This window comes from Plutella xylostella, chromosome 10 (genome assembly GCF_932276165.1).
Source record: "Plutella xylostella chromosome 10, ilPluXylo3.1, whole genome shotgun sequence".
Classification (NCBI taxonomy): domain Eukaryota; kingdom Metazoa; phylum Arthropoda; class Insecta; order Lepidoptera; family Plutellidae; genus Plutella; species Plutella xylostella.
Genome location: NC_063990.1, coordinates 5,857,209 through 5,870,812, shown reverse-complemented (window position 1 = coordinate 5,870,812; position 13,604 = coordinate 5,857,209). Strand labels below are relative to the sequence as shown.

At 36.6% G+C, this 13,604-nt stretch overlaps 1 protein-coding gene across 1 annotated transcript in view; it reads left to right on the top strand.

The window, feature by feature from the left end:
* Positions 1-13,604, top strand: part of LOC105387258 (guanylate cyclase 32E) — a 64,974-nt gene that overhangs the window by 5,886 nt on the left and 45,484 nt on the right. Inside the window, exons 2-6 of the mRNA XM_048623719.1 lie at positions 2,107-2,239; positions 5,611-5,726; positions 11,937-12,044; positions 12,430-12,552; positions 12,984-13,185. Of these exons, the coding sequence (XP_048479676.1) occupies positions 2,107-2,239; positions 5,611-5,726; positions 11,937-12,044; positions 12,430-12,552; positions 12,984-13,185 (682 nt within the window). The remainder of the gene's footprint in view (positions 1-2,106; positions 2,240-5,610; positions 5,727-11,936; positions 12,045-12,429; positions 12,553-12,983; positions 13,186-13,604) is intronic.

The following is a 13,604-nucleotide window of genomic DNA, read 5'->3' as shown; positions in this document are numbered from 1 at the left end:
CATGGAATTTTAAAATGAAAGACATGTCAATAGGCCATACATATTTATAGACGGTACAATGTATGCAAATAACACGCCTCCTTTTTTCTGCATTCTTATCAATACCGCGTTTGAATTCATAAATATTAATAAGTTTCCCAGGACAGATGGTGTTGCATAACATTACCAACCTCGAAGACTTAATAACGAGTTCACAACACCGATTAGAGAAGAAAAGTACCCAAGTATTGATAGACCGCAGCCGATAGAAAGAGCCTTTTCGAAATTATTTTTTATTTTAATTAAAAATGTTTTACTTATTCTACTAATCAATGACTTTTTAACTTAGGTAGGACGCATAACATTTATTATGTAGAAAAAACGGTTCACTAAGCCTTATATGCTCTCAAATGTAAAAGCTCTTACAAAAATCTTCCTATAGGCAGACTTACAATCAGTTAAGTTGAAAATGAAACAAAGTCTCATAAATATATTATCTAACACAAGGGGTAGCAAATCAGGTTACAAGTGCAAGCCTGGGCGATCCATCGTCCACGCTCATAGCTCACGATTCTGCTAAATAAATAATGAACTCTGTAAATAAACCCCCTTATTCATAGAAAAGTTACAATACGTTTTAACTAATAAACTGTTTTGTCCCTCTCTGTCAAAGAACAAATTGTTCTTTGTCGGAGAGGGACAAAACAGTGTATTAGTTAAAACGTTTTGTAACTTCTCTATGAATAAGGGGGTAAGAATGTATCTATCTTTGTAAGGAACTACTCAGTACCTACTACTCACCTGAGCTTTATAATATGCCTACTTTATTTTTTTATAGTATCTAGTTGGCAGAACATTTTATAGAGCACGAGTCCTAGATTCTGTATAAGTGGTGATAATTATTTGTTATGGATTTCGTGTGAAATATATGTTTACAGTACGACAAACTTATCTGTTCCGGTGAGAGCGAACTAAATTGATCTCATATCTCATTACTTACTAATGAATTGTATAAGTACTTATTGTAAAAGATTAAAGGGTTTATTAACACCGCGAGAGCGAATTAACGTGGAATTAACAATACGAGAAAACTTAAAATCTTATAGAATTAAGAGATATTAGACATTTATGTGAGCTGTCACCGGAACAGATAAGTTTGTGGCACTGTACTAACTCTACTAACTTGAGAATTCCTTATGTAAAGTTCTTCCTTCGACCACTATAATTACCTATAAGTACCTACATAGTCGTCACCACAAATAATCTACACTGCCACCAATGCAGTAGGTATTAGTTACTAGAATCTGGCCCCACTCGCCACTTTATGAACCGGCGTTATTGGAAAAGTGTGCACATGTGCCCCTGACGGGTGCACCCTCACTGGAAATAATATATTTTAAACTGCACTAAAACCAACATAAAATGTTCCAGTAGGATCGATCCCAACCGCATCCCAGATTCTACGAGAGCAGATGCTGCATTACATTTTTATATCCTTTATTTGTCCAACAAGTGAGCATTTCGATGATAAAAATAACAAGTTTTAATAACAACTGAACTCATACGCCGGGAAATATGAAAAGGGGAACGAATGCTTCGATACAGCGCGCATTGCTCGATCTCCGCTGAGCAATTTTTCTCCCGACTCACTGAATATTGGAACATAACTTGTCACTTTATTAAATTCTGTTCAACGACAAATTAATCATTGCTCTTTTCTAGTTCCTTTTTACAGCGTTAAGAAAAGAACGATAAGGCCACCGTACTGTATGAATGTATGATAAGTACATAAGACAAATTTTCATATGCATAACTGAATCGGATAGAAAGAATGGGTCCGTTCGGGCAAGGTTCGGGCTAGTCAGTGTACCTATCGCGAACTAATTTTAACAACGAGTTTCGATTTTGAAATGTATTGAATTTGACACTAATAAATTCGTTTGACTTCACGATAGGGCCCCAGGTAAAAGACTTAGAAAAGTTAGTGGACGCTTTAGCTATTGAACTGTTCTGTCACTCTCTGACAGAGAACAATTTGTTCTTTGACAGAGAGGGACAAAACTAACTTTTTATGAATAAGGGGGTAAAATCGTGGTAGGTATAATCTACACCCTCATTTACTTCCAGTGGCATTGGTGCTGGCTGATGATGCTGATGCTGCAGACTGCTGCGGCGGAGAAGTTCACGCTGGGCTACCTGACCGGCTCCATGCGGCGACCTGGCGACCTCAACTACCAGCGACCTGGAAGGGTCATTTCAGGTACTTGTACAAATGTATATGCGTTGCTAGTTATCTAACTGTACAGAAGTAGTACTTATAAAGTGTTAGAGGTATAGTCCGTTTTGGCTCAGTCAAAACCAATTCTGACTAGGCAAAACGTATTGTGTATGAAAACGGGCTTGGTCTGTAAGATGATATAGATAGATGGATAATCTCCTATTGCCTAGAACTTATTAATCGTGATTATAATATGAACAAGAAAGAAATTCAGATCGTGATTTTTTTAAATGACATTTAAGGTTTTTATTATTGTCAAATAAAACATTTAAAAAAAGTCTTACTGCCTCTATGTACTAAACTTACCTCTCAATTTCAACTAGTATTTGTAAGTACCTACCTATATTAGCAACATACGTAGGTATGGTTCTGACCAACAGCATTGTTTTTCCAAGACTTTATACGAGGCATAAAAATAACTATCTCTAAACAATTTCGCAACAGTTCAAAGCACTTCAAAGTTGAAAGCAGACTTGTAAAATGTACTGTTGATTTTATTTCTGCTGTAAAACATTTGAAAGTTCTAGACTCGATTACTTTTGTTTTATCAAAAATGGCAACCCGAATCATCTTGCGTTCGTTTTCGAGTTAATTTATTAATAGTAAAAGAATAGGATAATATTTTGTCAGTTTAAGTTAAAGAAAGAATAGGCGGAGAGTTATATGAAAGTTTTATATCCGTTATACTTAGATAGTTATAGATATCATTAAATGATGAGGAATAATTTTAAGTTGTAGAAGTATATCTTACATCGTCATTTTGTTATAGTAGGTAAAATAACATAGGTACGTTTTAGGTTTACGCCATTTACACCAACTAAACCACAATAACACATGCGCACTGTGAAATGTTTTCAGTTTGTCCATCTGAAACACTTGTGTACATACGTGTACTTAGTATTATACCTCGCAGCGCATTTAAAGCTTTCTACAGTACAGTCAACTGAATAAGTAGATAATGATATTGATTATTAGGTCATCAATTCACCATCATAATTTGCGGACTATCGTGGAGGATTCGAGACATAGGATAACAATGAGTGCATGATTTGTCAGAGCCGAGATATCCTACCTTTATTATTTTTATTATTATATATTTACTATTTTTATAAAGTATATACCTATTGCTAAGTATATTATTAATATTATACTTACAAAGTTTAATATTTTTGTACAATATATGGATATTCATTTACTATAGCCTTTCTCCAAGTATGTTGCAGTTCTACGATTTCCTCCCACAGTTTTGCATAACACCATCCTTTATTATGAGCACTAACTATGACACCTTTTGTAGATTGCCCTTGCATATCATAATTTAGATATATACTTTCCTTTTCAATTTTTGTCTATCAACTAATTTAACTGAGCGCAGCCCTTGGCACAAACACACTTTGTCATTCAACTATGTAGCCTATAATATCAAATTAGATTAAGTAGTAAGTGTGCAGGTACCCGACCGTGATAATGTTTATTATTTTATATTACCTGTGAATCCTATAATTGGCCTTACTGTGTGCATGTATTAAAATTTATGTTATTTAAGTTACGCTGTTGGATTCGTGAATAAATAAATAAAAATAATAATAATAAAACAATCAATATAATTGTATATCAAGAACGGCTATACAACTTTCCCATTCTCATGAAAAAAGGAAATTAAAATTATAACCTTATAATAGAAAATACTTAAAAATTGGTAAGTAGTGGTATTTTTACTATGGATTTATTTTATTTTATGTAAGTATAAGTACTTATATACTTTTTCAGTTGACTGTACTAACGTGAACGGTATCGGCAAGCCTATTAACTATTGCACTCAACAGCGCCTCCATTAGAGCTGAACTCAACGTGTGTTTTGACTGTTCGATTATATTACCAGACTATCAGGCAGAGTGAAAACAAACTTATAAGTTTCTTATAAACAAAGTTGATTTTACTATTGAGTATCTATTTATACTCGTTATATACACTGACGGGCAATGAAATGGTTCCACTGAGAAAAGCACCAAATTACTTCTAAACGGAAAAGGCTAGCTTAATGACGTCTTCTGCAATATTGAAGTACATTTAATAGAGCATCAGGATATAACCAACTAAAAACGGTAATATTTTGTTTCAATTTTAAATTAAATCTTTGAAAAAATTGGGTTTGTTTGGTGACGGCATTTTGTGAGTGGAACTTTTTCATTGCCCGTGGAGTGTAGTTAAAGTACCTATCTAAAAGGTATTAAGTATAATAGTTTAATAGATTTGCGTCGCGAATAGCCTCTGATTCACTACCATCAGCCGGTAGTCGCTAATCAGCAACTATTCACTTATAAAGTTTATGATCGGCTATTGGAGAATAACGACTGGCAATTGGCTGCAGAAAAAAAAAGTAGAAAACTATAACTAGATAACTGGGGGGTCACACTATACGCCGACAAACTCAGTTTCTGAGCGCTGCTGCGCGAGCTACAGTAAAACTATAAAGTCCTTAAAACGGAAGTCGATCCTAACTAATTGTTAAAGACCGTATTTAATCAATCTATTATATTTATTTAAGGACAAATCCGTTAAAAAGCCATTATCACTCGGAATTTCATTTTTATAATGTATGCAAATGTAAGTAAATAACTGACAATGATAAAAAGTCTTTGCAAAATCGCACTCTTTATTGTCAGGACTTTTGACTGTACGACTTTATCTCGTTGTATTAAATTAGTTTCTCTTTAATATAGAGTAACCCTCCTGTTATCAATTGATAGATCGTTGATCGCATGCAATATCGGAGACGTCGGCAACGAGTCGTGAATAAGCTGCTGTCCTCGTATGCTTATATTTTGATTGATACCCTACAATGCATGACGATACCACCAGGCTAGATATAAGTACAGGCAAAAGGTAAATTACACTGAAAATCCTATACTGGCACCTCTCCAAACATTTAATCTCTTATTCGTAACGTTATGATAAAGCGCAGACCCAAATTGTTTACGTATACTCTACTGCGAACATAGGTAAGTACCTAAACACCAGCGCCCTTTTCAGTTTCACACTCACCGCAGAATCATTATCACCCAATACATTCCACCACTGCCTGGACTGGACATTAGGCCTCTCAAGTACCACAGTCACTCAGCCACTGTTCTCCAGGCCATACACTACCGTTCGTCGGTCTAGTGGGCTGAAAGACCTATAACATTTAATTTTCAACGAGCATAATATCCTATTACAGTGTGGCTCGCTGTTAATGTTACGATACGAAATGCAATGTCAGTCGCTGTCTTAAATACCTGTTCGTGAATTCCACTACCCTATGTCCTCCTATATTGCTGACGTATTAGTTTAACCATGAACTTTTTTTGTAGGAGCAATATCAATGGCAGTGGATGAAGTGAACGAGAAGCTCCTGGGCCCGATGGGGCACTCGCTGGACTTCGTGGTGGCTGAAACATACGGACAAGAAGAAGTCTCTATAAAACAGGTGAGTTTTGTAAAAGTAAATTTATTTTTATAACCTCTAGAATCACACAGAGCTTTAAAAGCTCTACTAAATAATAAATACATGAAAACCATAACTTTTAGGCTGCTTTTCCACATGAGATGAGCTATGCTGCGAAGATGTGTAATAAACTATATTTTCACTAAGCATATGCCATGTGCACTAACGTATATGATGGGTGGATATCAAACACGACCATATACTTATAACAACGTAACAAAGCATATATCTGGTGGAAAAACAGCATTCGAAAAGGTAAAACACGAAATGATCTCGATTCACAGCTCGTCCTCCGACCAGCTATTAGCTCGATGTCGACAGGAATTCACGCGCAGACTCACCCCGTGATTACGGCGACCCGAACTATTCCAATTTAGCTGCGAATTTTTCCAATCGGCTGAAACATTACTCGACTACTTGATTCGGTGCTCGATACCTCAGAACTTAGAATAGAATAGAATACTATAGAATATTGCTTTATTGAACACCACATAAATCAGGCATTTAAAAAAACATACTTATAGAACTAGAACTAATGTACGGTGGCCTGCGCCTAAAAGTATACAGGCGGAGTTTTTAAAATAGCGATCTCAAGCTCACATGCTGCTCAAGCACATCCACATAAACACCACTGCTACACACATCACACACAACACGTCCCCAGATTTATAACAGATGTAGCTGGTCACTTCATCATCAGGGATCGCTATTTTAAAAACTCCGCCTGTATACTTTTAGGCGCAGGCCACCGTACAATAGACGGCCTTATCGCTGAGAGCGATCTCTTACAGGCAACCTTAACTTTGAACTTAAACTCAGAATATCTTCATCCACGGGTCCGAGAAGCGGTTTCTACAAGGTTTGTATTGAATCAGGCGTTGCTCGAGCATCGCTTGGCTGAATAGCCATTAGTCGCAGACATTGATCTACTACATTATAATATTACCTTACAGGCATTGAACGGTAAACACGTCTTATTGTTTCCTGGCAAATTGGGTGGACTCGGACCGACCGACTCGACCAATTAGTTATATTACTATATATACATTATGTGTAATAATTAGGCGCAGGCCACCTTACATACATACCTATATCACCAATGTAGTTTTTTTAAAAGTATTTAAAAAGATGCACTCTTTGACCAGATACTTAAATAAGATTATAATAATAACTTTTCCATCGAAGTTTTGTACAGATCATAAGGAACATGGTACCAAATACCAATACTATCATCTAGGTACCTTCGATGCGTGTTTTGAAACTATACAAGGCCAGAACGCACCCATAGTGTCCCATAGTGTACTAGCACTGTATAGTTTCAAGTGAAAAATAATAATATTTTACTTGAAAATATACACGATTTGTGCGTACTAATCGCGTATACTTTCAAGTTGGGATTTACAGAATCGTTCTTGAAAATATACATTGCTATTACGCACATTACTTGATTGGCGTACTTGTCGCATATAATTGATACCTACATGCTGATTCTAATTTACTTAACTATTTCAATAAATGTACATGACTACAATTTACTTGTTCTGCCTATCATACCTATAGAATGTTAATAAATAAAGATGAACAAGCTCTAATTTGATTGATAAATTGATATTTATAGCAATCATACTTGCAAGTAAGAATACTAATATCTTATTATTTATATGAATTACGAGTAAGAGTAATACCTACTACACTCACGAGCAATGAAAAAGTTCCAGTGACGATAGCTCCTGAATGGAAAAAACTAGCTTAATGACGCCGTCGGCAATATTAAAGTACATTTAACAGCGCATCAAAATATTACTATAACCAAATTACAAACGTTAAATTTTGATAACATTCTAAATTAAATGTTTTAAAAAATTGGGGTCATTTGGTGTTGACTTTTTGCTCCTTGGACTTATTCTTTGCTCTTGAGTGTGGTAGGTTAGTAGACCTATTACAGACATATTATTATTTTTCATCAAGTTTTGAATTCACCTTTATTGTCTTTTATGAATTGTTCTACACTCTCTTCTGAGATAATTTTTATTATTTACAACAGTTCTACAGTTTAATTTAAATCAATTTCCTTTTTAACTGTACGGTGTGAACAAAAACACGTTACGAAAACAATGCCAAGTGCGGAATGATGATGCAATGTTTAGAAAGCAATAGACTTATTACTATTTTGCATGAAAGAAAGAGAGAGTAACAATTCAAAAGAGCTACCACGTAACTAATCACGTATAGTTTCAAGTGCTCGCATTGCCGCTTGGCACTTGAAAATATACACGATTAGTCCGCAGTGGTAACTGCTGCAGTATATTTTCAAGCCATAATTTTGGCCCAACTTACTTGAAAATATACGCGATTAGTGCGTAATGGCCTTGTATACTTTCAAGTAAATCATGGCACCATTTTAATTTGAAAATATACACGAGCAGTCCCAACCTCTGCGTTCTGGCCTTGTATAGTTTCAAAACACGCACCTTCGATCCTACATATCGTGACATGCAAAGTGTGTGTTTTATGGGCTATCGTTGAACTTTACAATATCTATAACTCAAAGCAATCGAGCGGCCAGTTGGCGCCTCGCTGTAATCAATGTATGTAGTTGTATATATGTACACATCAATTTTTATTAAACGGAATTCCCCCACTGTGATTCATTCTTCAAAATTGCAAGCTAAAATCTTTGATATCTAACACTGCAATAATCTTTAGTGTATTCCGCCTGAAGCTTTCTATTTGTAGGAAACCTTCTGTAGGAAGCCTCAAAGCTATTCCAACTTTGTAGAGTTGAGTCATTAAAAGGGGGAGTTTAATGAAGATATCGAACTGCGGAAGCGAATCGGTTATCAGATACCTAATCATTCACAATTCATACTTTCAATGATATTTATGGTTTTCAGTTATCTATTACAAGATAGACTTTTGTACCGCTCATACTTATAACCGTAACGTAAAGGGATCGCCTCTTTTTTCTACTGTCAACCAGTAGAACGCGAGCTCGCGAACGCCTGCGCGGCAGGCGGTAGGTATATTGTCGAAACTAGATAATGTAGTTTCAACAATATACTGGTTGACTATGGTTTCATTCACAAATACAACTAATAAAACGATTTATTAAAAGTAGGAACATCAAAAACATTTTCTCATTAGTTACACGACCCAAAAAACACACATTTTTTGTTATATTGGCTTAAGCCAATAGAACAAAAATATCTGTCCCGGCCAGGATTCGAACCAGCAGGGACCCTCGGCGATTCAGTGCGTTGATCAACTTGACTCATCAAACGTCGTCGGGTAAACTTTCGGAAACTAAACATAAGTCGTAGTCGACACTGGCTGCCCGCATTGACCTGCTCCAACGAATGTTCAGGCAACATGCCCCAGCTGTTACACTTTAATTCACTTCGCCAACAGTTTCAGTTTGAGCAAAGCTTTTGGCTCGGACTGTAATCTTCAGATTTAATTTTTATCATGATTAAAATGGCCCAATGCCTACGTTTTCGAGCCAGTAAATAGGTAATATCATAGACAAAAGAGCTTATCTGAAAAAGGGAGTGTTCTTGTACATTAGGTCTATGTACAAGAATACTAATAATAATTGAACACTATAAATTAATTATACTAAATACATAATATTGTAAGCTTTCTAATAGTTAAATATGTTATTTAGGTTCCTTTTCCTATAAGCTTAGTTTTATACTTATCTTATTTACGGATAAACTTCTGAAACTCTTGAAAAGATAAGAGAAGTCCGCAAAAGTATCAACAGTTTAATAGATAATACAGTAAAACTAGTCCATGTGCAAAAAATCTGAAAGTAAAAAAATTACTAACACACACTATGCATGTAAAAACGACTTTTACATATTTTATTAAATATTTCTGAAACAACTACCTTTTTATACATAGGTAAGTAAATACTTAAACTATTCAATATGGGCTAGATCGTGAGCAGAAACAGAAAATATTTTATTTCTCAGCGAACAGCGACACAAATTCTTTCATGTGAATAGTTTTACTGACGCGAACTTACAGCCTCGCAATGTGCTCACAATACAAGGCTTCGAATCGCTTTACGTCTGTCGCGCAACAGTAGAAACGATTGAACGCATTTGAATCCGAAACGTGTAGATATTTATTGCATGACCTCCTTCATCCGCTACGAGAATAATAGAAAACATACATTATATGGGCTGGTTATACTCAGTTATCCTGTTCGAACGAGTGATCGGGGCTATCTGTATCTTTAGCTACAAGTCTTATTTGCTGGGATAAGAGAGATTTATTAAAGTTGGCCGTCCGAGTAAAAGCTCGAGTCACGCGCAGGGAGGGCTCTGTCGGAAGAATATCTAAAACGCGAATACTTTGCTGTCAGTTCCACCGCTGACACGATCGCAATTAGTTTGCAGGACTTTTAAACTGTTTTCTGCATGCTTAGAAAATTTAAATAATACTTATAGCTATGGGATGAAAAATGTTTAGCTACCTTATATGATGAATAGAATTTCACTTAAAATACAAGTTTTATCCGTTAGTTAGTAGGTATCCAGTATCCAGTAGGTAGTAGTTTTAGACGTTATTGCTAAGATTATTTGCTGATCACAGTAAAGAAATCTGAGAAGATTTATTTAAGAAAGAGTTACTATTTAAAATACTTTAGTATAAGTTATATTTACTTAAGTATTATATCTTATACATATTGTATATTGTTGGCTTGCATGCGGAAACTCTTTCGTTGCCCTGTTTTCCACTGTAAGACGGGAAACATTCAAACTGGCAAAACAGCTGAGTCTGTTGAGAAGTTTTTCTTGCAGAAAGTAATGTTTGTCCATTTCCCCTATGATCGTCTTCCGAGACGGTTCCTCCAGCGTGGGGCGCCCCCATTCCGACCGGATCTCGACCCTTTCTAACTTGTGGGGTTAATGCAAGGAAATGAATGGCAGTTAATACCGAAATGGGAAGATATACCTACCTATAGCTTCGCAAGTCTTATAAGCTTTCTACAAATGCACTAGGTACCGAAACTATTGCTTTGTTTTATTAGAATTAGGAAGGTAAAATTGTGGGACCAGGCGGTGGAAATGAGAATCAAACTGATTACAGCACCTGAATCTCGTTTATTTTATTAACAACATAGGTATTTTAAAACAATTTATGTTTGAGCACAACTACATTTTTGCTAATCCTCCGTTCATACAATGGCATAATGGCAATAAAATATTTGATTTTATTTGATTTGTTTAGGTTCTATTTTTTGCAAACTTTTCCTTGCTCTTACTCTAACGTCCATTCAAATAACGACAATGTAGCCTGATGGCAGGCTCAGCATTAATACAAATGATTCCTTTTTCCGCTTTAATACGCGGCCATAACCACCGAGACAAAGAAGCTCAGTAAAAGCGAGTGTTTTATTTCCATTATTTAGCTGTTAGCAATTTAAAACATCTCGTTTACGATTTGTGTGTGCACTTTATGAGTCGCTTCAGCGACAAACCCCGACAGAGATTCATCTCTGTCGGGGTTTGTCATAAACTGTGTATCCTAGATGCTGCTATAAAACTACTTTACGACCCCTCAACTTAGTTTAGTGTCGCAATTGGCCGGTTTGTCGGACAACTGGAGACTAATTTGCAGTTTTTGGTCGTTACCAGTTCATATATAGATTTTAATAACATAAATATTATTAACGAATTATGATATGGATATGGCGTGAGTTCAGCGAATGGACTTGTGTTACATGTAATGGCTGATTCGTGCCTCTAAAACTACTTCCGATGTTAATTTGTATAATTGTATCATTTGTACGTGGAGGACATTATAGCACAGTAAAATAAAATATGTTAAAGAGATTAAGGATTCGGGAGAGCCGTTGTCTTCAGGCTTGTGCACTTCCCTACTGTGTAGAAGCCGGCCTATATATAATTTAGAATAAACTTACTATACATACATAAGTAAATAATGAAAAGTGGCCTGTGGCCTTATTGTCTACAGCAAATGCTGAGCTGGTGCCTTTTTGAAGCCCCGGCAGCAACCTGTGCGTTATTGTTTGTTTTGTACTGTATTATTTTCTGTATCAAATCAAATCAAATCAAATATATTTATTGCAATAAATAACATGTTGTATTTGTTCTTGTCTGTGTCAAATAAATGATTCTTGATCATTATATTTAATCTTCAAATGTCTGTTTGGTCCACCAGGTGGCGGCGCTGTGGGCGGCCAACGTCTCCGCGTTCGTGGGGCCGCAGGAGACGTGCGTGCACGAGGGCCGGATGGCCGCCGCCTTCAACCTGCCCATGATCAGCTATGTGAGTCCACTGCCTATGTCCTTCATTTTTCTTCTCTTGTTTTATTTCGAAATAGATAAAATGTGTTAGGTACAAGTTACAACTATAACTGACAATCAATGACACGAAGCTGCATTTTACCATTATAGGTCCCTTATGCTAGTCCCTCACTCATCGCGAGCCTCATTAGGTACCTAATATTCTAAATATTATATTATACCAACCCGATTACTATAATATATCAGAGATAAGAAAAGGTAAATAGAGAGTGCTTTATTCCTCGAAAATTTCGAGTTGAATAAACCTTCGATAACTTAACCCTGATGTCTCATTTAATAATATTGAGTGTTCATAAGTTTCCATGTGTATCCCTGAACCTCTGTTGTAATACATCTGTTGTCCACAGTACTGCCGCGACGTGGCGAGCTCCAACAAGCGCGTGTACGCGACGTTCGCGCGCACGCGGCCCTCCGACACCGACGTGTCGCGCTCCGTGGTGGCCGTGCTCACGCACTTCCGCTTCATGCATGTAAACACACCCCCACTGTCCCCCCTCCGCCTGAGAGCAGAGCATTAGGCATAGTGCACCCAATGGCTTGATGCTGCTGGATTGATGAACTTAAGTCAGATGAACAGACTGTTTGGCGATAACTTTTAAAGGATACCTATAACTATATGGATGTTATTTGGAGAGGCCTATGTCCAGCCCGGCTGAGAATCGAAGCCAAGACCTTCGGAATCATAGCGGAATTCCCTCACAACATCGAATCATCGAATACCTAAGCACCGACCTACTAAACAAAGCACCTAGCGTAACTTTACCACTTCAATCTGTTACTCACATCACTTCACAGTGATAAGTGATAACCATGCATTAGTGGCTTTCATGCTAATGAAACACCTCGATATCACACCCAAACACGTAAACAAAAACCTCATAACTTATCTTTCCCCACACAGGTCGCATTTGTCTACCTGAAGGCGCCAAACCATGATTTCTCTCGCCTCGCTAACGCCATCGCCGCCGCGGCAAGGGAGAAGCAGATATCTGTCAGGGCCATACAAGCCTATAGAGAGCCCTATTTGTATGAAAATCAGAGGAAGAACTACAGTCGGAACCCGTTTATTGATATTGTCCGGGAGACGTACAAAGATACACGCAGTGAGTATTGTAGAGTTATACTTTATATATATACAGCAAATTTTGAAAGAGAAACTGTGCATTTACTAATGAAATAAAATAAATATAAAAGCCTATCAAAACGCGGAACCCTGAAAACAGGGCGTCAAGTCTGATCAAACTGAAAAACTTTTCCAAAGAAGCTTACACGGCGGAAATTTGCATTTTTCCTTTCAACTTTTTAGTTTGACGAATGATTGTTAGATGTTATTAAATTATTTATTTACACTTGATGCATAAAGATGTGCTTTATTTTTAAGAGGTTTTAACACACAAAGGAGAATCTGATTTGTGGTTTAACATGTCGTAACGTAAATCCACTACGGATGAACCGATTTTCGTTCAGTCTTTACATCCATGTTGAAGAGTGACCAATATATCAGTCAGAATGTGTTGTTGAA